Consider the following 25727-nt stretch of genomic DNA (forward strand, 5'->3'; position numbering starts at 1 on the left):
TGACAGAATCTCCTGTTACGTAATCAATAAAGAGAATCAATACTATGTTAGACTTTAACAGGATTTTAACACTCAGTTAATATTATTCAAACCATATCTGACTGCTCATCAGCTGCAACTCCAGATAATTATCATCTAATTCACCAAGGAAGAGCTGTCTGGAAATCCTCTACTGTAAAAAGACCTTGAACGCATCTCTGACATCATTGTTCAGGGGGAACAGGTGAATCCTCTTTCAGGTTGTCCTGGGCTACAACACGTGACGTAGTGAGCAGCCAAGACAACTCTGAAGCCATGTTGTTTCATCTTATAGCTGCTATTAACATTTGGCGATGATGTCACCATCAAATAAAAGGCAACAATTGTCTTACTTGGAAAAATGATTGGTCACTTGGGGGCAGCATACAAGCTGTAAACGCCACACTGACACATTATCACCCTATAAAGTCGATATGGCTGAAGTGTTGGCCTAAGAAGTTGCCTATAAATCCAGCATACACAGAGCAACATTCCTTTAGTCATGTTCAAGTCCAATATTCACTTCATTACCTTCAGTGAAAGAGATCTGGCCTTGCAGCTGCTCAATAATACAAATTACATTGCATTTGGTGAAGAGCTCATTATGACTTATTTAGGACTCAAAACTCAAAGTTTACGACTTTTCGGTCTTGACTTGGGACTTGAGTGCAAAGACTTGAGACTTACTTGTGACTTTCAAAAAAGAGACGTGGTCCCATCTCTGCTGCGAACACATTCAAAGAACTTACGTTCTGATATCAAACACAAGACACTGAACACGAGACGAACCCTGTGCGTGACATTGTTTCCAGCATCTTCTCATGTCTACGTACTTCAACCGAATCTGAATTGCGTAATTCCAAGAAATCCCTTTCAGGGGAAGATGAAAGACAGTTTCACTGGGTGACCGAAAACAAAACAAAACGAGGAAATAAAGTTGTGTGCGGTGAGACGTGAAAGCACGGCGGGCTTTGATGAAAGGAAATGTGGTTGCCTGGAGTAAAAATATCGATGGACATTCCAGGCACAGGGCGACCAATGTGACCTCCCCTGATATCATAATGTGTACACTTGAAACATGGACACATAAGCAACCGGAGTGAGCCAAAAACTTGGTGGTGAGGCAGAGACAAGAAAAGGAAAAGCAACTTACAATATAGCAAGGCTCACAGTACGCCTTCTTCTCCACAGCGTAGAAAGGCTTGCCGCGCAGCTTGGTGCTGCAGGTCATGCAGACGAAGCAGTCGACATGGAAGACCTGGTCCATGGCGGTGCAGCCGGTGCCCTCACCCACCACGTTCTCTCCGCAGCTGGCACAGCGCCCTGGGGAGAGGAAGAGGCGGGGAGGCTGAGAACAGATTCAGTGTAAATCCACAGATATTCCGAGGTCAGATAACATTCATGGGTGCACCAACAGTCGCGATCCGCTCACTGAAAACACCATCCAGACCCAACAAATGATCCGGTCGTGCACACTGTCAAATGGGACTCTCTTTCCAGGCACTGGCAGATGCTCTGATCATAATAAATGGCCTGATGGGAAGCGTCCAACACCCGGGTCAAAAGAAACGGGCGTTCCCAAGAGATTTATTGTATGTTTCTTAACACTAAGTCAAAAATAATCACTTATCTATCATCCTGAAGATGTATCATGAATAGTTTCATGATACAAAGTGATGCGTCAAACAGGCCGACAACTAATAATGATTCCCATGGTCATTTACAAAGTGATAAATGTGGTAAACAAACAAACAGTAAGTTAAAACAAATATACTATTAAAGTGTCAAGTGTATATTAATAGAGAAAATATGTGCAAGAGTGTGTAACTGTAAGAAATAGAATGCAAAAGGCTTCGTTGATGAAGCCAACTGCAGACAGAAGAAACTTGTTGTGGCGTGAGGTCTTGGTCCTGATGGACCGCAGCCTCCAGCCTGAGGGAAGGGACTCGACGAGATCGTGTCCAGGGTGAGAGGTGTCGGCTACAATCTTTCTTGCTCGCTTCAGGGTCCTGGAGGCGAACAAGTCATGGAGGGAAGGGCAGATTGCAACCGATCACCCTCTCAGCAGAGCGAATGGTACGCTGCAGCCACCGCCAAGGACCAGGGAACACTGCAGCGTACCAGACGCTGACTGAGGAGCAGAGGATGATCTCAACGATGGCAGAGGAGAAGTGCACCGTCATGGTCTTTGGCAGGTTGAACTTCTTCAGCTGCCTCAGGAAGAACATCCTCGGCTGAGCCTTCTTGGTGATAGAGCTGATGTTCGGCTCCCATTTGAGGTCCTGGGTTATGGTGGAGCCCAGGAAGCGGAAGGACTCCACAGCGTTGACCAGGGAGTCACACAGGGTGATGGGTGCGGGTACCTGTTTTTGCACTGAATATCTTTTCAAGATAACAACAATAAAGTGCAACCTGTGCAAAACAAAACAAAATGGGTGCAGATATGTGTGAGCCATCAAGTTGTATCAGTATTAGTGGCTGCAATGAGCCGGCTTTCCACTACAATCTTTTTAAAACGGGGCTGCAGGCTTGATACGGCCGCTCTCAATTCATGCTCATGCTCAATGTTGAGCTTAGATCTGTATTCTGTTTCGAGAGGCAACAGCAGAAAAGCCGCTCTCTTTGCTTTTGGCAAAACGGCAAGAATCGGTGAGTCGCCAAGAATCTTGGCCGTCACGCATGCGCAAGCGTGACCTGTTAACGACACAACGTAGGCATTTCCACGAAATTACAGGCATTTCGCCATGTATTTATTAATGACTTAGTTTTATGTCTGTGGACTTCGGTAATATATGAAGTTCTCAATAAAGGTTTTGATATAAAGACGTTCTGCATTTCCGCCTGTAATATCATTGCGCCCCACTAGAGGACTACAGTTTGAGAACCACTGGTGTCCAGGGAGAAGAGCAGAGGGGAGAGAACGCAGCCTTGGGGGTAAAGATGGTCCCAGAGGCTGAGACATGTGTTCCCAGCTTAACAAGGTAACAAGCCTGCGTGTGCACAAAAACATTCGGAGAGAAGTTAACTATGACTCTCGAGGTGTGTATCGTAAGAAACATCCAATCACAGAAGCTATTTGCACCGACAACTACAAATAATAAATCAAGGCCAATTTTGGATTCATTTGATAACTATGTTTTGCTTCAAGTGGAAATCAAATGTTTTGAATGTGCAGCAGCTCTGATTCGCACTTCTGACTGGCCTCTTCTCCATTTAGCTGAGGCTCATGGGTATCGTAGTATTTAGAACCAATAGGTCATGTCAAAGTGACGCAATTGCCAAAAACCTGTGAGTAAAACCGGTGGCCATCAAATAATTGATTATCAACATAATTTCTACTAGTTAAGACGTTTCAGCGACCTGCCTCCATTTACTGCCGTTCATTTCCGTCTGACAGGCGGCTCAGATCTCTGGGACTTGTTCATCCACAGGATCCAGAAGCCGGGTCCGCTGCCCGCGCATCCACGCACAATACCTCGCTCCGGAAATGTGGAGCCATCCCCTTAAACAAAGTCAGAAGTGCCTAATCTTCATTTCTATTTCAAACGCCGGATAAGGAAGGATTAAATACTATAATTATGCCACATTAAAGAAACCAAACTCATCGGCAAAGTGTGACACGGGGACATCTATTTCAACAAAATCGGGCCTTGAAGTGATAAAAAAAGAAAACTTTAGAAGTACAACCAAGTCTTTGTAAGAAAAGGGAGCACAAGTGAACTGATATGATTGCGCCAGAAAGAGCCCGATTGCATATTGCGGGACATGGCATTTGGATATCTTTAATTGAGTCGAAGATATCTTTAATTGAGTTTAAGATGTCCTCGACTCAATGCAAGTTATCTTCAACCCAATTAATAACACTGTCAATTTAATTACTGGTATCTTACAATAATAGGGTTTAAAAAGATATCTGAGAATGTTTTATTTTTTAACACATCTGAGGACAGATGCAATCTCTCAGAGGAAGCACGATACAGTATATTTAATTAATTCAAGTTCAGTTGTATGGGATCAGGCGGGGGGGGGGTTTGGGTTCCTTTTCATTTTTTGGGCTTCATCTAACGGCTGATTCGGAGCGGTGATTGACACCCTGTATGTTCTGAACGGAGCAGTTCAAGCGTGTCACAGACAGAGGCGAGACACTAACCGGGGGGGGAGATAGAGTATCTGATGCATTTTACACAGTTCACACTCGCTGTTTTTCATATCCAGAAATTCAAACGGGGCGTCAAGCGGAAATCTGTCTCAGGTATCAGAGAGCAACTTTTGTAAGTCGTGTGTTGTTGAGATCAAATGTCTGCTCGACTGCGAGGCCCGCTAATGGTGTTCGTAATCTCAGATAACTCATTATCTTGCCTCGGTGGAGAGAAGTTGCTCATGGCGGTTGCAACTTTCCCAGCAAGATTTCGGAAGAAATCCTCGTTGAAACGCTGCCATTTGTGCCGCTTATTGACTGGGGACACGTTAGGGAAACAAAAGGGCTGATGGATTGCCGTTGAAGACGTTCAGCTGTTAACATTCTGGATCCTTATCATAGCAGCATTTTTTTGTGTACGTTAATTCGTCGACTGCTATCATCCGCGACTTACAAGACGGGGTTATTTTTTTCTCTCTCTTTTCCATGAAAAAAAAACACACCCCGCTATTGGTTTTCATCTGCTCCCACGGCTCTATCCACACCTCAATTACGGCTGCGTTACCTACTGTACAGGGAGGCAGATTAAACAAACTAGTGAAGGCACGTCTCGGGGGGACATGTGGGTGTCAGCGGAATCACAAGCAGGGTAATCACTTCAGAGAGCCAGAGGGAAAGAGGAAAGGGAGAGAGAGCGAGCGGAGACAGAGACGGAGCACGCCGAGCCTGTTAGTGGCTTCAGATCACAGGCCATCTTCAGTGAGTGGATGAGAATGCCAAACATGTCCCACGGGGGGGGCCCCCACTTTAAATAGCAAGGAAGGAAACCTCTCGGAAATCCTTTTTCCTTTTGGCAGTCTGTGATCGCGAGGGCCCTCAGGAGCTATTTGTGCGCGGGCGGTGGTGTGTACAGCGCGCACACACACACGCACACACACACACACACACACAGAATAAAAAAACTCTTGCATGCCACACATGTAGACGATATACAAACACAGACGTGTGTGTATAGTGTGTTCACAGACACATCAGCAGCCCACACAGGGGTTCACACTCCGACACGACTGTACGCCGGTTTACTTGTAAATGTTGTCCAAACTGGACGAATTCAGAGTGTGGGTCTGAAGGTGCGGACACGACGAAACAAAACCGGATGTCATGTCAGACACGACGCTGCCATTTGTCCCGAGTGTTTCTTTTGATTACTTGATTGATTGTTGTCCATTGGGATTTATATATTTTAGCCCAAATGGCTAGTTTGTTTTCTGACACTCAGGCATTTAATAATATAAAGACATCCAGTTTGAGACAAAGGAAAACAGCTAAATATCTGTCAATATGTCGAACCTTTTAGGTCCGCTTCTGCCAAAAAGTGTTGCGGATTCATTTTTCTGTCAACCAATAAATCGACCAATCCATTCAGCTCCGTTTTGTTTGACAGGAAATTAATATTTGGATTCACCCCAATGCTGTGTCCCATCATGCCAAGCGTTTTTTTTTCTTCTTCCCCCGAGTAGAAGATGAGCTCCGATGTGGACACGGTAAATCACAGTAAGTAATGCTGTGATTGGCCAAAGTTCAAACTGTTAGACACTGTGTGGAATGCTTTACGATATATAATGATAAAAAAGCGATGGGTTATAAAACAACATAAACTCGGGCTCATTTTGATTATCGATGAATGCGCTCATGATTTTCTGGATACATTGGAAGGAAAGTCTTCGTATGCTTGTTTTGTCCGACTCCAGAACCAAGAAACAAGCAAAAGAAAGTCAAAAGTAATTTAATAATCTAAAAGCAGAGAACCTTTGCTTAAAGAATGATTGACACATATCAATATGACTGCTGATCCACTAAATAATCGATTCATCGACCAAATCAGTCCAGCTCCATTTTCACTATTAAGTCTTTCCATTGTTTTCCATTCATTGATTTATTGTTTTGTCTCTGAAAAGGTTCTCAGAGCCCAAGGTGATGTCAGACTGACCGTCAATATTGTATATTTACACTGATGGAAACTGGCATGACCTTATTTGAGGAGCTGAAACTGGGGCACGTTTGGCGGGTTTAGTTGTTTCTCGCTTCATGAGCGACTTAAGCGGCTAACCAACGATCCAACCGGTCGTCAACTGGTTTCCGTGTTAAAACCAATTCCAGCGTCTGAGGACTAAAGTTATCGCACTCGAACTGAAAGAATCCTTGTGTCCCTCGCGTGTCACCGACACGTTCTATACCGTCTCGCCGCGGGACGCGAACACGGGATCCACAAAGCGAGAAAACGTAAAGCTCCTCTTTGGTTTCCTCTGACAGTCCCGCTGTAGGATAACAGACGGCGGTGTTTTACAACGCTGCGCATCAATTATTTCACGCGGCTGCGTCGGAAGTGAGCATTTTCAATTTTGCGTCGCTACTTCAATTGGCTCTTTGAATAAAACAGGACGGCAATTGAAGCAGCGTCTCCCCCCCGTGGAGATGATCGCAAATACTTTCGAACTATTTCAGCTGGGCATAAAGGAATCATGAAAGGCCTCACCGCTCCCCAGCGTCCCTTCGCGAGGAGGGAATGGAACCGGAGTCTTCGTATCGAAACTTCAAATAGTTCCTGTAGAACCAATGCAATGGTGACGGGGCGGGCGGGGGGGTTCATTTACACTTTACTCACTTTCTTTCCTTTTCATTCCTCAACCCTCAGAAGTGTCTCTTCTCTGTTACATCGAAAGTCAAAAAAAGGACTGAAGAGAAAATCTTTTTCTTCTTCTTTTCTCTCTTTTTTTTTAAAAAAGAAGCACATTCCCTGTGAGCTGCCGAGGCTTAGAATGGTTAGACAATTTAATTGGATAAAAGGAAAAGATTAAAGAGGCCCTGACTCTGTTCCATAAATAATTGATTTCTAATGTATTTGTAGTGGCAGTGAGACGCTGTTGTTTGGGAACGGGGGGATGTTGAGTGGCAGAACGCTTCAGATTTTCCCTCAGTCTTTGCCTTCTTTGTTTTTTCACGCCGGGATATTGAAGCGGCATGAAAGGCAGAGAGGGAGCACACTTGCAGCTCAATTTGATCTTACATCGTCAGAAATCAAAGATCGTGCATGTAAAGGAGGATCGCAAGGAACTTTTTTTTCATTTTTTTTGTGGGAGACCAAACTTTTTCGCACTATGTTACTAAAGAATACATTTCTGCTGGTGCAACCCTTGCAAACCCCAAAAGGCAAAGCCGGCAAACTGTAGCTTCGTATCCAAAAACTAATAAAAGAACCACAAAATCCATTTTGGGACTTCAGCTGAAGTTTTTTTTTGCGCTTGGATTTGAATATCCGATAGTAAAAAGAAAAAGACACAGTCAACCACTGCATGTGTTGCGTTTCAATAACAACGCTGAAAGCAATGCATCAACACGTGGCGACAACTAATTATCTAACTTTACATTTTCAACAAGCTTTTCCTCCCATGAACGCTGCATTGATTTATTGTGACACCTTAGAAAAAGGGGGCCCGGACAAAAGGTACAAAGTCGTGACAACTTCTTCACACTTCGTTAAGGACGTAAACAATAGGTTGGCGGGTGGTTAACAGCGGAAAATAATTCTGTCCAACACGTTAGGAGTGAAACCGCCGGCTCCTGAGCCGCCATGGGGCCACGGATGCTGTTCCGCTTCACCCCTCTGGGTTGATCTACTTTGTTGCTTCCGATTGCCCTCCACGCCGCCCGACAGCGCTGTGGCCTTCAGTCGCCTTTCGTATGACAAGAGAAATAGCTGTCATCGCTGTATTTCAATCTCCCGATGCCCCCATTGCCTTTAATCTCATTCCCAATGTCAGCAAATAGCAATCTGCAGAGCTGCTGCGGCGACGGTGGAGGACGGAGGAGAGGCGAGCCTGTGCCACTAAGCATTACGGCTCGGCCTGTCAGGGCCCGCGGCGGCGGGGCGAGGCGGGGGAGCGGGACAGAGTGTAGGTTACATGTTTTAGAAGCAGGTTGGCAGGAGCGATGTGGAGGGGTGCCAGGGAGCGAGAAGGGGGGGCTGGCGAATGGGGTGAGAGAGAGAGAGAGGAGGGGGACAGGGAACAGGTGAGGTGTGTATGTTTGTGTGTGTGTGGGCGAGTTCAAAGACGCCTGCGCGTGTTTATGCGCGCTGTTGATCCGTGCGCACCCGCGCCCGCCTGCGTTCGCGTGCGCCGAGCGCGCCGCATGTCGACTCGTTCCCGAGGTCAAGCGCTCACTCACAAATGAAATCTAGCAACGTGAGTGCCCGGGAGCCTCAGCTGGGCTCGCACGGCAGCTGATCTTGCAAGCCTCAGTGGAGCTGTCTCAACGAGGCAGGGTAGCAAGCGCCCGAGCCTGGCGGGGGAGGAGGGGAGGGGAGGGTTTGTGGTCACCTCACGTGAACCGCTGCCATAAAAAAAAAAAAAAGAAAAGAAAAAAGAAGCGGGGCTTCTGTCGCCGGGGAAGAGGAGCCCCATGCTGGCACAATGCATCAGCTGAGAAACTAGAAAGCAGCGTTGTGAGGTCAGCGGCGGTGCCGGGACAAGATAATAAGGGAGCAGAAATGGCAACGAGGACCCATAAACTATGCTGGAATAAATAAAATAATAAAACGGGTGTTCATGTTTTAGTAGCAAGATAAAAACGAAGCACTGGAAAAGCCACGTGACCAATGACATGCAAGATGATGACATAGCAGAAAAAGAAAGAACCTGCTAAGATCTCATTGATAAAAGAACGGAAATAGAGATGGTTTAAAGAGATGACATGGAGGTGTTTGTAGAATTTCTGACAAATTCATAGATTTCAAATCAATTTACATAAGAAAAAAAAAAACAGGGTCTTGGAAGTCAAATCCACCGTCTCACACTGACACACATACCGCATCGCTCTTAAAAAAAAAGCAGCTATGATGGATCATCCGTGGCTATTGTGTTGTATAATCTGGTCTTTTGCAGTCATATATTATAATCCACTGTAGGTGGCATAGTGCGGCATGAGCTTTAGACTAGTTGCCATGTCACCAGACTGCCTCATATGACCCCCCCCCCCCCCGCCCCCTCCTCTGCCCCTGGGTGGTCGCTGACCTCCTTCCAGCAGCGTTATGCGCCTCTGTCTCATAGTGTAGCTGCAACATACATATAGACACACACAGTGCAGCGCGGCACAACAAAGAGGCAACACTCGGCTGTGATTGGAGGAAATCCTCTCGCAGTAAAAGGCCCTTCAAACTACAATCGACTGTATCATATTGGAAGTAAAAGGACAATTATCCTCGTGTTTAAAAAAAAATATATTCATGTGTTGGAATAAAGTACATATAATGAAGTGCACTGATTGCATTGTTAAATGTTGTCTTTATTGTACTTCCTTCTTTTTTTATTAAAGGGACAGGGTGTGTGATGTAGTGCCATCTAGTGGTGAAGTTGCAGATTGCATCCAACTGAATACCCGTCCGCTCTCCCCTCCCTTTGGAAGCGTGTCAGCACCTTCAGGGGACGTGAAAACAGCAAAAGAGCTGTCAGTCAATTCAAATTGCAACCGCCATCTGATTTCATGCTACATGTGTTGTTGTGTATTTCGCCAGCTGAATGCTTTTAATGTGAAGCAGCAGGAAGTGTTGGGTTAGCTTTAGCATTCACGCTGATACAGCTGTATAGGAGAAGAGCGAACAGTGAGGCAGACATCAGGGAGAACAAAATAAAAACAGTATTGCTGGATGATCCCTGTGAATTACTTCTGATGAAAACTATTACATAGAGGTATTTAAAGAATTTAAATATAGACAGGCTACTGCTGAACAAATGCCGGCCTTTAATTGTATAAATGACAAGGGTTTGATTGGATCCATGAACATCCATGAACACTTTAGGTTGTATGTGTGAACATGTCTCTAAATTTAAACTTATTATCACATTGTGCCTGCGTGTTTATGAGAGCGTGACTTTAAAAAGGTACACCTTCATGAACTAAATAGAAACAGTTAGCTGTAGTTGGGGGAGACTGTTGGCCAAAGGCATTCGAAGACTGTGGAGGTGGAGCGAGGTGTGGAAGCGGGGTGGAGGTGGGGGGGGGGGGGGTCTTTCTAAGCCAGCAGAAAGGTTTTACTCTGACACACATCCCACTTGTTATGACATGTAGAGGCACATCTAAAAGCAAACTCCTAAGAGGTTGCTGAGGGCGACCTCAGTAAAATGCAAATGAGTTCCACCAGAGCATCTTAGACAATGCACAAAGCTGTCTAAACTGGAAGCCTATTAATACATTAAGTTGCGATGCTCAGTTGGGTTATAAAGAGAAACACGGGCGGCTCAGCCAGAGCACACTGTGTGAACCCTAAACTTTTTTTCTGACCCAATTACCTTGGCTGATCCGCAGCCGACTCCTCCGGCCCGTACTGTTGCTGGAGCTCCGCTGCCATTTGTATCTCTTCCAAGATTCCTCATGAACATTTCATGTGAGGTGTCTCATAAATTATGAGGGCTCCTCCAGCCGACATTATGAGGGGGAAATGGCAAAGCCTGCCTGCATCTATTTCTTTCTCCGGCTCTAATCATAAAAACAAAGGCCGGCTCAAACCAGGAGGAGAAGGCTTTCCCGACAGCTCGGCGTCCTGCGCGGAATACAGTATGCCCAAAAGAACCCGACTGTCTCTCTCTGCTGTCTGATGACAACATTACAAAAACATTTATGCCACGGCTCAAAAAAATCTCACTTGAAATAAAATTGCATAAATATTGATTGGGTATTAACATTCTTTTAAGTCGATACAGTGGAGTACGGAAAGTCTGGGAATCGCATGAAGGAATCCTCAACTTTGGTATTAAAGGGGAAATAAAAACAGATTCTCTGCGGCAGAATGTACTACACTGCATAAGTATCATCATCACTAATTGTAAATAATGCAAGGCATCTCATCCTTTCAATTATTCAGCTTTATGTCCTGGTTTTTTTTTTCTTATCTGGTTGACAAGAAATGTAGCGGTGACAAAATATTGTAAGTTCCTCTGATGCACAAACGCCGAGGCATGTGTACCGCGAGCTGAGTAGCTGTGTCTTATTAGATTTCCACAAACACAGTACACCTACGCACAACCTGAGTGGATTAAAGATGACGGATGATGACATTTGGAGAAAAGGCTCTTTCAGATTACTCAAATCTAATCTGGAACTCTAAATCAGGACTAATCAGTTGCTTTGCAAAGACGCTTCAATCACAGGAGGAATTTTCTGGCTTGCGAACCGGGTTTCTCGCAAAGAAAAGCCTTTCTTTTATATAGGGAATCATTTTCAGGTTTATTTTTTCAGTGAACAGCTGCTTTTCAATGTGCCATGTTAACGCCACGGGAAAAAAAAGTCCTTGCAACTCGCAGTTGTTGTTAAAAAAAAAAAAAGAGCTCCATGATGTTGCGTAACTTTGCGCCCGAGCTCCGTTGAGTCGACTCTAAAAGTTTCCTTGTGACATCACGGAGCCGGAGTGTAACGTTAATTCGATTCAATTAACCCCCCCTGGACCAATGGAAACCCGCTGCAGCCGTTTCACATTAGAGGCTCATCAAGGACGTTAGCGACGCCGATACAAAAATTAAAACATGAAAAAATATATGTAAAAACAGGAAGACAGTCCGTCCAGTCCAGCAGCGCACTAGAGATCGCAGCCCCGCTTTGATTAATCTTGTTAATTACTAGCCGCAGGGTCCCAACAACGGCTCGACCTTTTCCCCCCTGTAATCGACCGAAAAATAAAATACAGAAAAGAGGAGGCTCTGTAATTACAAAAGGCTCATGCTTTGGGACTGATTATCCCACAGCAGCGGATGCACGGTACATGACATGCCGGACTAGTCCATTTTTAACACATGTACAGTATTTGGCGGGGGAGGACGGGGCTCTGTGGACTTGCAGTGCCTGCACTTGAAACCCTCCTAATGAGTCCCCGCGGTCACCTCAATCTCAGGCCTCTCTCTCTCTCTCTCTCCCTCTCTCTCTCCCCTCTCTCTCTACCCTCTCTCTCTCCCCTCTCTCTCCCTCCACACCACTCCAGTAACAGCCAGCCGCTGTCAGCCGGGGATGCGCACGCTATCCCTAACTCGTTCTGGCTACCTCGGCTCACATATGACCCATTTCTCAACTCGCGTGTCCTTGTTTTGTCGCTTGCCCTCAGCCACTCGGCCTTATAGTTGGTCGGAACCGCGTGAACGGTATAGGAGGGGTCAAGCCAGGACCGCGTGGCGAAACACACCCAATTTCTTTTTTAAATCAGGCCAGGGAAGCTTTGGGGCTGTTCCTCTGTAAAAAATGACTGCACTTTGCTTTAAGCCAGCAGATCCGTTTGACCTATGTCTAATGTGGACCAATTAAGGTCTTTACATCAGCGCGCACCAACGTGAAGCCGAATATCCCTTAATTCCAGTTAAATACATGTCCCTGCAGCTATAATACACCTACACATGCTATCGTGGTGCGCTGCGCGATTATGTGCTGATATAAAGCCTGCTCCAGAGTCCCTATTGAATGCATTGAGTGAGGTATCTAATGGGCATGGGAATTAATTCCAGGGCCAAGGGGATTAAAGGCTAGAGAAGAGAGCGGCAGAGGGATGGCACTCGCTGGCAGCGGAGGTTACAGAGGGCGGAAAAACAGAAACGAAATATAAATGCACAGCAGCCGTCTCTTTTGAATCCTATTTTTGCAAAAATAATATTGAAATTGGTATTTTGTTTAATCCTGGCAGTTATATATATATATATATATTTTTTTTTTTCTTTCTCAAAAGAGAACAAAATTAAATATCAAGTGCTTCACAGGAAGAAGAAAAAAATGGGAGAGAAATAGTGTAAAAAAATAATAACGCTGGACAATCAAACAAGATACAGAGTTTTATCAAAATCAGGATGTTTCATCTGTCCAAAGCCTTTATCTCTCGTTCTCATTATACCCCGAGCAGGAGTCGAGCCTTATCCTTTGATCGCACTGATATCGTTTTGAGACTCTACCTTGAGGACTGCTTCCCAGACTGCTAGATATGCTGCTGTGTCTACACTTGGAAATCAACAGATAAGAAGTACAGAGAATACTAGGTTAACCTTGTCTGCATCATACACACCGGCGCTGCACCCCGTGGCCTCGAGCCAAATCCCCCAAAAACTATTGTTCTTGTGATGCAAAACTAACTCTGTGGGCCATTGAGCGGGCTAATCTAGGAAACCATATTCCTAAATGTGGCATGGCTTCGGTTTTGAAGCGAAACCAGTAGTTTAGGACACATTTCTCCAGACTGTTTGTGTTTTTTTCCCCTTTAGTCTCACACAATGTCACAGTGAGAAGTGGCTAATGAGATCAGACTACCTGCGCTAATGTGTTCAGAACTGCTTCCTCTGAACCCCAAAAAAACAGCCGGCGGGATCGAAAAGCATGTCTTTTTTTAAACGATCCCCAAAACCACACCGTTTATCATAGCAATGAGGTGTAAAAACTAAACACTTCTGTTAGATTTTCATCTTTCTGACGGTGTTTGAACACATCATGGTTGATGAACGCTCCTGTCAGAAAACAAAACCAAATCGAAGCTTAAAATTGTGATATTTCCTCAAAATCACTTCGCTCTACACGTTACATTGTGCTCCGAATTAGTACCATTTAACAGGCAGAGGGTCATTACGAGTGAGATCAGGAGGACCGCCGCGCCGCCTCCTGAACGCGATGACAGGTGTGGTAGACGTGATGTCAGGGGTCTGGCTATATATATATATATATATATATATATATATATATATATATATATATATATATATATATATATATATATATATATATATATTTACGAGTGATATATTGTAAATAAAGGACAACAGTGGTTTTACGTTGTAACTCGTTAGGACCGGTTCTCAATGCTCAACACAGGACATCTTGGAATTAAAAATACTGTTCATCAAGTACAAATAAAGATTTATACTCTGACAATACTGCATGCTCCGCCAGGATGAAAAGATGATGCTGTCTCTCTTCATTCGGTGCGATATCTAACACGCTTCTGCTGCTGTAGATCTGTGACTGTTAGCTAAACAAGTGTAAACGCTGCAATGCAGAAAAGACTGTCTACGCTTAAAGGCTCAGGCAGGAATTCAAAACTTTTAAGTATATCCCTTATAACTAATTGCTGAAGCTTTACCCTTTACTGATATTCTGATGCTGAAACTGGTCGAAAATGTTTCTTAGTAGCAGGAAGAAAGCAGCCAAACTTAACGTAGTATTCTGCGTTATTTCTAAAATTCACTTGAGGAAATAAAAATGTTCAATAAAGTTAGCGTATTCAGAGACGACCCTCCTTTCTAGCCCTCTAACACGTGGCACCTAGCATCAAACAGAATGCTAGCCAGATGCTAAAGCTAGCGAATGCTAATACGCCAGGTGTGAACAGCTAGCTGTCCTGCCCCGTTACTCTTACTCTTTAAAATAAGAAGCTTAAAGCTCGAGGCGATCTTCTTCAGAAACATTTGAGATACTTTCGTTAAAATTCTCATGACATTGCAACAGCAATCAATAAATCAAATTACATATTCGGCCTGAATGTAATGATTGGACGGGCTACCCGCTATCACCAGAGTGCTAACAATACCTGTGTTCGTTGTTTACGTTCATAATGATACTTTGGGGGGCGTGTCTTTGGAGTGAGACTTGAAGGGTTGCTGTTGCAGACGTTCCTGCTAGATTTAGCAACTTTTTGGAGTTAGCGGTACTAGCTACTCTTCGGTTTAAAGATTTTTTTTAAATCTAGCATACTTTTGATAGTTTCTCAAGATTACCAACCATAGCTTTCACCATTTGCTGACCACAGGGCATTATGTAGACAAAAACAGAGGCAGACTAGCGGGAAAAGCACAAGTGTTACTCAGAACATGAACTTAGCTCCTGTTCCAGTCAAGGGTCCCGGTGAGTCCCAACCGTGTGATGCAATACCAGGACCCTTAAACCAAAATAGCTTAATGGAGTTCAGGGATTGCTACCGGCTGTGACTGACAAACGTTTGTTTTATTATTTATGCCTGCTGTGAAAAAGGCCAACGCTAACCATGTGTGTGTGCATGTGTGTGTGTGTGTGTGTTTGTGAGTCATCTTTCTTACCAAAATATTCCTCGGACGGTGGGTTGTCCATGTCAAACAGCATCTTCTTGGTCAGGCGCTCCAGCTCGTCCTCCGGGTGGGCCGTGTGAGCGCCGCCCTGAGAATCGGGGGAGAGGAACATGGTTGAGATTCACAAAAGCCGGCCGAGGTGATGAAGAACATGTCGGCGGTTCTTTGCATACGTTTCCACCTCACCGATGGATGTCACCTGTGACGAATGCGGCATCAAGTGCGAGGATGTATTGCTTAACAACATACGGCCAGGTTCAACTTAAAGATTCACAAAAAATAAGAAACCCTGACTTCAATAAATCAGGACGAAAGCAGCCTCTCAAGGTCAAACAAAACACATTCAGTGTAATTAAAATGCAGCGGATAGTCTTCGGTCTGCCTTTCCCCCCTCTGAGATATCTGACCCTGGCTCAGGCCCCAGCGGTGTGCGGCCCAGAAGGTTGTGCACATCCTTCTGTGGAATACAAGCATGTGGGGGAGGGGGGGACAAAACAGTGACCCTGACTAATCCTTGTATTTGGGGGGAAATAATGATAACAGAAGGAAAAAAAAAGGGAGGCAAAGCTACTTTTTAAGTCGTGCACATCGGGGGAGACGGGTCAGGAGATAGTTCTTCACTCGCACTCGGAGCACAAAAGACTTTAAGGTGCGAGCCGTGTTGCGGCCCTAATCTGCGAGGGATTTCAGACGGAGGGCGGAACTCTCTGAAGATGCCACTCTCCTTCCTTTTTTCCTCGTTGGTCCTGCCCTCCCCTCTTATCACGCGGTCTCTCTGACATCCGCCCGCTGTGCGCTGCGCCTGACATTTCCTGCCAATCATATCTCCCCCCCCACCCCCGGATCACGCCGCAATCCCGTCACAGGTGTGTGTCCTTTGCAGACGCCCCGGAGGCCCTGACCTTGACTCTCTTCGTGCTGCGCGGCTGAGCTTTTTTCTTATTCTTTTTTTTCTTATTGAAATCGGCGACGCTCCGGCGACCTTCCCTCGATCTGGGGGCCGGCTGGATCTTTACAGTAGAGTTGATTTTCAATATTGTAACGCGGGCCGAGATCTGAGCTGACCTTTTCGCGGCGTTCCTAATTGTGACGTCTGGGAGCCGGGTGTATGTTAGCGGGTTTTGTGCTAATGTATCCGCGGTTTACTGTGTCACATGAAGGAATCAGATCCGTCAATAGAAGATTGAGCTGTTTGAGATGTTTTTGTACTCAGAATAAAAGAGTAATTACAGGCCGTGTCCTCTGCCGTTATTGACGAGTGAATTTGTATGCACGCAATTTTCATTAATTTGACTTGTTGTACGTGTCAGTCATAGTTTCAGGAACAGAAATAAAGTCGATGTTACTTTGACAATAAATGAATGTGACATTAAATGAATGTCAATTCACTATCGCTGAAGGAGGTAAAGAAGTATTGCTGTGTTTATGTATTTACAGAATTACGTACTGGGTGTCTATGGCAACATTCACAGGAAAAAACAAACTACTTCAGTTTTTCTCCATGGTATACTGACGACTGAAAAGGAGCTAAGCACATCACTCTGAACCGCTACGTCCACCAAGTCCGTTTACAATCCTTCACCGCACTTTTGCGTGACTAAACAGTCGTAACGATCTTTTTTTGGACGCACTGAACTGTAATAACTACTATACTTGCCGGCTGGAGATGCGTAACCATGGTAACCCGTGCGACCAAACGACGATTTGTGCGAGAATCATAAAGTCTGAACTCATTTGATAAAATAGGGTTACGCCTAGCAAAGTGGAACCATGCACAGCGTTATTGGCGTTTCATTGCTGTCCGCTAGATGCGACAAACATTGCTTCTGCATTGCATTGTGGGATATTTGTGTCGGCACTGTGTCCAGTATTTAGCGTACTCCAGAGCGCTAAACTCGGAGCACAATTTCATTGTTTTCCCTCCAATAGATTTTCTAAAACCACTAGGACTGAAATCTGACAGTTTGGCACCCTGGAGCTGGTCTTGTAAACGTACGGTGGGTCAACTCCCGTGAGTTTATCTTCAGAAACGCTGAAGTCCGATTACGGTCCACGACTTTACCAACCTTGCCTGCTGCTCGGCCCCGGGTCTCGGGAGGCCGATAACAGAAGCCCAAGGGGTCAACGTGCTCGGCGCTCCGCCGCGCCAGAACCCGCTCTCGAGACAAAGGAAGCAGCTGAGCTCTTGGATCGCTCGCCGCCTTCGCGCCTCCTCGGCCACTCGGTCGAGGAGGCGAGGAGTAATCAATCATGGAAGATGAGGAGGAGACGAGAGGAACATTCCTCAGCGGTTGGATATTCCTCTATTGTCACCTTTTATTTTCTTCTTTCCTTTTCTTTAAATAACACACAGCGGTCCACGGAGGCGTGCGTGGAAGGGGGTAGAATTCTCCCACCTGCACAAAGGAGCAGATAAGTCGTGCACCTAAAAGAAGTACTCTTGTTGTCAACAATCTGCTCATTATGCCCGTGTTGTTACTGCCAGACAGTGAGGAGGACGATTTAACCCCGTTAATCTGAACTCCACATCAAAAGCACATTGGAGAGGGAACGAAACGCTGCCATTACCAGAAACAGACTTTTGAGTTTAAGCTTCATTTATAGCTTATCCACTCTTTGACACCCTGCAGCAATGCACTGCCAGAGAGTTTAAAGCACCTTGTTAGGGAGTCTTTTGTGACAGCACGGAATAATTTTTCACTTGAATAAGAGAAAGAAATTGCTTCCCTGCATGCTTTATGATTGCTTCGCAGTTCCCGTTCGGCTTCTTCAGAGGCAACAATGGGAACCATACAGCAGTTATACGAGCCGCAGACATGGGTTTTTCACTTACGTCTGGCTCCGTTCGGTAAATTGTTTGCCTGCGCCCTCAGGACGCTCCGCCGCAGTTTCATTTCAAGTCGGCGGCGACCGGGTTAACAGCTGCACCTACTCCCCCCCTCCTCCCCCACACTTGTATGTCGAGGCTCATAGTTTCAGGTCACCTGCTTTTCAATCAGCCGCAATACCGCTGAAAGACATCCTGACGGGCCGTCATCAAATGCCCGCCCGCTTGACGAAGACCGCTGTGCAAGTGCCCGAGCCACTTCAAAAACAACAATAACATCTGTACGCTGGCCGGCGTTGCGTGCGACCTGATGCGGCGCGACGGTTCAGAGGTGAGCAGACAAGAGCAGAGAGTCTGGGAGCCGAACGGCTGCCCCGCTGCCACGTCTGCGAATAAAGCTGTGCGCGCCACCCACTGTGGAATTGGCATTGTGTCAGAACTGATTAAGTGAGGAGCGGAGTGTGTGTGTGTGTGTGTGTGTGTGTGTGTGTGTGTGTGAGGTGGTGGTTGGCGGGCTCAGTACGTGCTCTCACCTGATACCCTGACAGCACCGGGCCCCGCTAAGAACCAAACCTCAGGCTCTGTGTTTCCTGCTACTACAGAGGGGGGAGGGAGAGACAACGGTTCTCAGGTGCGTCGGATTTACACCTTTGTTTAGTGGAAGGGGGACGAAAGGAACATTTACAAACCATCGACCTGCAAAGACCTGAGAGGACTTTTCTTGTAAATATTCAGAATGGGAGAGCCACTTATTTATGTTTTGCTGGCAGCGTGACGAGGGCGGCGAGCGTTGATTCTTCGCTGGAGTTTTTTCTTCTGCTATTTTTTCTGGTCAAACCGCTGAGCTCGTCACTGTCGCATTTTAGTCAGCCGTTCAACCCCAGTAGAGGAAGGGGCGGGACAAGTAGCCTACCACAAAGACGTGGGACAATAAGGTCGATGGGACTCATGAACGGTGCAGTAAGGTTCCCTCGCCCGCTAAATCTCACGAGCCACGTAGACCGGCAGGTTCCGTTCTTGATTCAAGATATTTTTATTGTCATATGCACAGATAACAGAGTCACTCTGTACAATGAAAAGCTTGTTTTGCTGGGTCCTCCTAACACAGAATTACAACAAACTTAAGGTAAACAAAATAAGGCACAATATATATATATATATATATATATATATATATATATATATATATATATATATATATATATATAATACCTGCGAGCTACATCTACAGCAGTCAACCTCGTGCTGACATTTTCTTTTTTACTTCTGCGAATATTCCATATAATGGCAACCAGACTCAACCAAAGCTTTTTTTAAAGCACGCAGGACCTCCAAAGCTTTCAGCTGGGAGACAAAACACTTTCGGTGGCCCTATTACTCCTGTCAAACATCACTTTAAAAAAACTATTAACACTCTAGAATTTGGGAATTGAAAAACATTTCTGACTGAGACAGAAAACCCCTTGTGGGATTGTAGAAAAAGGGAACAATTGTTCAAGCCTATTGACCTTCTGAGTTTCAGCTTCGAGGAAGCGCTCCACGTCCGTTATTTTTGTCCGGGAACCTCTGGCAGTGGTAAATGCGTCGTGTTGTGCGATTTGACATCTGCTCGTGGTCACTTCACCTTCATTTTGAGCAAATATCTGACAACATAACGAACGGAACGAACTGCCAGAACCGGAAGAAAAAGAGACACAAACATGGACCGCTACTTATGAGGCAGCTAACAAGATCAGTTGTCCTGCACAGCTCTGGGATCAGCTGGTCATCTTACAGTTAGAGTCATGCTGACTGGTCAGGCTGGGTTTGTAACAATGTGATGTAACAGAAGTTGTCCGAGTGTGGTTAGTTTCGCTCTAACACTGCCAGAATTAAAGTTTCATGATAGGAACTACAGCATAAATGGACCTTTAGAAGATGTTGTAATCCGCGGGCCAGATGGTCAGCGCTGTACGATTGAACTTCATAAAAGGAAGTGAAACTAAACTTGGATGCGTGGACTTTGAGACACGAACAGCCGGCTGTGAGCCGTACAGGGAGACGACATCTTCCAGTCAGAAGCCCAAAGAGGTTGGTGGCCTTCTGGGAACTACAAACATGGTTTTATACTCTTTTAAAGTCAGTATCATTATGTTATATACACTACCGTTCAAAGGTTTGGGGTTACTCAGACACATTTTCAGTTTCTTCGCAATTTCCTGCATGGGATAGTCTTCATTTCTAAGAACAAGAACAGACTGGCGAGTTTCACATGAAAGTTCTCTTTTTCTGGCCAGTTTGAGAGTATAATGGAACCCACACATGTGATGCTCCAGATACTCAACTAGCTCAAAGGAAGGACAGTTTCATAGCTTCTCTCACCAGCATAACTGTTTTAAGTTGTGCTAACATAATTGCACAAGGGTTTTCTAATCATTAATTAGTCTTCTATGCGATGAGCAAACACAATGTACCATTAGAACATTGAGTGATAGTTGCTGGAAATGGGCCTCTATACACCTATGTAAATATTTCATTAACAACCAGATGTTTCCACCTAGAATAGTCATTTACCACATTAACAATGTATAGGGTATTACTGATTAACTTAATGTTATCTTCATTAAAAAAAACAGTGCTTTTCTTTGAAAAATAAGGACATTTCTAAGTGACCCAAAACTTTTGAACGGTAGTGTATATATATATATATATACATACATATTTCCTAAGGAGGAGGAGGATAATTTATTTTGAACTTTTGAGGAATCATGAGCTGCATCCTGCATGATTTCAGGACTACTTTTGTTCTGTTCAAAAGCAACGAGCGAAGACAATGAGCCACTGCATCAGCATCACTGCCCACTGAGCTGAAAGTGATAACCAGGAGGGCTAACGCTGTAGAAGAGAGCCCGACGAAAGGCAGCTGCTAAACAACACTAATCTGTGTGTCTCAACCTGCAGCCGTCTATCAGCTGTGGGGTTTTTTTTTTCTTCCACTTCCTGTAGACCCCCAAAATACTCCACCTTAAAACCCCAAAGCTATTGTCTCACCTTTTACAATGGCTCAACATTTCCTGCACGATCAGCGCAACCTGGAGAAAGACATAATCACTCACGGACATATTTATCTGCAGATTAAATGATGATGGACTTTACAATGCGAACAGCTCCACGGTGTCGACGCAGCGGCGGCTTTAACTCGGGCTTTTAATAGAGAAGCTTTACTCGGCTCTCAATCTGACATCCTGGCTTTTCTTTTTTTTGTCTCCCTAAATCACAATGGTACGATTTGAAAATGGACACAGAGCCTTTGAGAGGGGAAACGGCTTATTAAGAAATAATAGTAATAATAAACGAACAACAGCAAATGGACCATTGCATTAGTTAGGGTTCACGAGGGGATTGTATTTTTTATTTTTTATATTGGATTGGAATATCTAAAAAAAGCATTTGTTGCCACAACACTAAACGAGTGATTAAAGCGGCTTAGGCGACTCTGTTTTACCACAACAATGAAAGGATTGCTGGATCAGTCACACTATCCTTCCTGTGACTTAAGTGTGTGTTTGCATGTGTGTGTTTAGAAAAGATGGGGCTTTAGCATGCCGTGTGTCTGGCATCCAAACATATGGGCTAAACACTTAAATAAGCTTTCTTTTTATTGTAATGTGTGTACTAAGAGCCATCGTTTTATTTATTTGATTCTGCGGTGCAGGGCTGCTCGTTGGTGTCACCTTGACACAACAGCACACTTCAACAGGAAGCTTGGAGTGCGCTTCGGTCGCCGTGATTCAGTCGCTCGAGACTGACCAGAGAGAAGGTATTCCACTTCAAATGAAAGTGCTTTTTCTGAGCGAAAGGAACAGTCGAGGCGGGAAGTTGCTTCGTCATTTCTCTGGCGGCGGCGCGTCTTAATGGGAGAACTCGTTAGGCCTGCGAAAGGATTCGCACGTTCTTATGTAATCCAGCTGATGAATTGGCTGCGTGCTGCGATGTTAAACAGGTTATGAGTAATCTGCATTACACTTTGAGGAGAAGCCGCCGCAGCGCTGCAAATTAAGCTCAGGGCCAACCTCGCGAAGGAGGCCCCCCGCTTTAAGTACACATTCTCCCCAAACAAAATAGGTCATGCCGTTTCCAGCTCCAATTAAATGCCGGGGAATAAAAAAATAAAAAAATAATAATAAAAGCAAACTGTGGAGCAGCCGTGTGCAGAGCAGCCCGCGATAATTAAAAATTAACCGATTCCATAATTGACATTTTCCACGGCCATTCATTATTTGCTGTAAACTGAATTCCTGTAAAAAAATAAAAATAAAGGGGTTGGAGGGATTTCCAGAGTGTTGGCAGAAACATAATGTATGTGGAGAGGGGCCTTTCAATGTTTGTTAAGATTGTGTGTGTGTACAAAACTAGGTCATCTGTTCGGAACTGACACATCCCCCTGCAAACAGATATTTGAAAATCAGAGAGTGTAGAGAGGGGAGCCACAAGCAATCTGAGGGAGAGAAAAAAAAAAAAACGACAACAACAACAGCAAATGACTGCACAAATCGCTGGGATGGAGATGAAACTTATTTGGCGTCTCTCCGTATACCATTACACAACCCACGAATGGAGCGAAACATGCGATTACACAGGATGCAGGTTTCCATGCACCCCCCTCCCCCCACGCTGCTTACCCACGCGGCCGCACGGGTCTCCGTTGAAACACGTGTGGCGGACGTAATGAAGATTCACGCAGGGTTGAGTCTGTCACAATCGACGAGCCGGCGACCTGCTCTTCCCCCTTTTATGTAACACACGTCTCCTGAGTAATGTTTCCTCCTTGTCGAGCCACAGTGTGTCCTTAACTTTTCTCTGAATCACACCCATCTTAAATGCTGGAGAATAAACGACACTCGAAACCAGACGCTTCCTGTGATGGGAAGACAGATGTTTGGGTGAACACGTCTGTGTGGACGGTAGGAAGATGTTGAGAGGGCAGAGAGGAATCCAGGAAAAGCAACGGCTTGTGTGCAGGACGAGAAGGAGACAGAGAGGCGGTGCAACAGACAGGAGACCATGTCCACGAGGAGCCAGCAGGGGCCACTGTTTATGCAGGTGTTTTTTCTGGATGCCTGGTGACTGAACCAACACAATGATAAAACACCTTCATTGACAGTGTCACTCAGCTGATCGCCGCCTTTTTTAAACTATTTTTTTCCGATGAAGAGGTTGAAGTACAGCGCTACTCATCCAACTGTCACCCAGCATGCAACTGTATCGCACCGGCCACACTCAAAACTACCGACACATCTGCATGTCCTCACTGCCGAGGAGGGGCCGAAAGCGAGGAAGGGGGGGGAATAAACAAACTGCCCGGACGTCTCGGATGTGCCGGGGCTCGCCGAGCCGCAGTGACAGGTTATCGATCGGGCCGGTTATTTACCGGCCGCGCCGTTCGTCTCAGAGCGGGGCCGGAGGAGAGGAGGGTGGCAGGGGCCTCTTATTTATGAAGCGGTTATGTGACAAACACTTCTGATCTACTGTGGGGGGTTACCGCTGAGAGAATGAAGCGGCCAATCAACAAAACACACAGAAATATGATCTCACGACGAGGCAACGCGGGCCGGGTATTTCTTCCAACGTGTTCAAAGCACAAAAAGGAGCATTATTGAATTCCCTTTGAAAGTGTTTGTAATAAGTGTGGTACAAATATAGGTAGCATGCTTGATGTGCTGAATGTAAAATGCTGTGTTACTATACAGGGCTCCACAATAAGGACTGCCCGCTTAAATGGGGAAAGTCAAATAATGGGTAAATTTAAGTTAAACATTGCTGTTGTCTTTGTGAAGCCCTTCGTGGAGAGCTGCACACCGATCAGGCGCTCGCATTAAATGGAGACAGTTGAAGACAAAGTCTGTGAGCTGAGGCACAAGCGAGCGTTTCAGTTATACTGAAAACAGGAGTTTAGCTGGACGGCGTGAAGAGGAAGTGGGCTGAAACTTCCTTTACTTAAATAAAGATTAAATGTGACAATTATGTTTACTTTGGTTATTTTATAGCCGCTAATAAAGACAATTTTGCAGAGGGGCAAGTACAAGTTCACTCCGGGCAAAAACTCACGTTCTATTAACGTAGAACCCTCATAGACACCTTTGTTTAATGCGGGGGATTAAGTTCCTGTATAACCTCACCAGATGGCCATACACTCCGAAATAGCTACTTCCATATATTTAAAGTGGTCATTTTAAGAGAACATGCTGAAGAACAGTTGGCGTTGCAAAAAAGAAATAAAAAGTGTACTTTTAAGAGGAACCATAAACTAATAACTAAGCAAGAATAACAGAGAATTAGAATAATCCTTTAAAAAAGTAATGGATTTATTGGAAACTATATTCCTTAGGCCAAGTCCATCAATAAAGCGCATCATTAAACACCACAGGTGCTACTAATAACTATATCTCTGTTCCAATAGAGACAGAGAGAACCTCGCTCACCGCAGGGGAACAACAAGCAACCGAGGGCTGAAGCATCACATCTCCTGCAGCTGAAAAACTAAAAAGGTAGAACTTCCTTCTGCATGTCGTAGGATTAGCTTGGTGTGTTAGTTAGCTGCTCATGTTAGCTAGGTGTTAGCATGTCACTGTAGCTATGGCACTTGCAAACATAATACTGCATAGTTTTCAGATGGATCCACTTTCCACGAGAAGTAGCATACCTTCCTCGTGTCCCTTTCATTTTCCAGCTGCCCGGTTTCATATATCTAACACTAAATGTAGTTCTGTAGTCCACTCTACGGGTTTATCATTAATGCGAGTGAATTATTAAAAAACCCAATTAGTGATCCGGTTATTAATTTAGCAGTCCTCAAAATAGATTTACAATGAAAAGCTTTCCAATAGTCCAATTTAAAGACACTCTGTCCAACCATAAACATAATGACAACACAACAATAAACTAATAACTTTTCACCAATTATTTCCATATTTTGGCCCATCACAAAACGCCCAAAGCTCCGACCATGAATCACGCTCACACAGAAGTGCATCAACACTCGCCCCGTTACCCGTAATGGGCCTAATCTGTTCTGGTTGTCGCCGGTGGCTATATTTGCGTCGGGGATTGTTTTACGGCCCCGTTTCAAAACCCGAATCCGCTACTGGAAGAAAGTTTTCTGATGTGCTGGCCTGAGACAGTGAAACGCGAGGAGAGCCACTTTCCATCCAGCGTTCCTCAAGCGGACCGACCTCTCGTCTGTGAAACATTCGGTAACCGGAGCCGGAGCCGGCGTCGGACCACCAAGTCGCCCAACGACACGGGCTGTCGGCACGGAGGCAGCTATGTGCAGGAGCCGCATTCAGCTGATCCCTGTCACCCGGTCTGACCCGCGTTGGAGTTGTAATGACTTCTGGTGACAACACGGTGCGCACAGCCGACAGGAATGTGTGCCGCATGGATACAAGGTATGAGCCGGTCAACTGATACCAGCCGGTAGAACGGGGTCTTTGCATGGACTCTTATTCACATTTTTAAAGTTTTTGTTTTCTAATTCTAGATGTTGGAAGGGGTTCGGCTTTACAGAAAAAGTGTGGATGTATTATTTCAGCGTTTGCATTACTTACAAACAGCCTTTTGGTCTTTTAAGCTCCCGTCTCTAAAGTCT

General features: G+C 45.2%; 1 protein-coding gene across 1 annotated transcript in view; it reads right to left on the minus strand.

Moving 5' to 3' along the window:
- lpp (LIM domain containing preferred translocation partner in lipoma) overlaps positions 1 to 25727 on the minus strand; it is a gene marked incomplete at its 5' end in the record, with an annotated part of 85138 nt that overhangs the window by 21555 nt on the left and 37856 nt on the right. The window contains 2 exons of the mRNA XM_079220709.1: positions 1172 to 1341; positions 15265 to 15361. Of these exons, the coding sequence (XP_079076835.1) occupies positions 1172 to 1341; positions 15265 to 15361 (267 nt within the window). The remainder of the gene's footprint in view (positions 1 to 1171; positions 1342 to 15264; positions 15362 to 25727) is intronic.

This window comes from Taurulus bubalis (genome assembly GCF_910589615.1).
Source record: "Taurulus bubalis genome assembly, chromosome: 7".
Classification (NCBI taxonomy): domain Eukaryota; kingdom Metazoa; phylum Chordata; class Actinopteri; order Perciformes; family Cottidae; genus Taurulus; species Taurulus bubalis.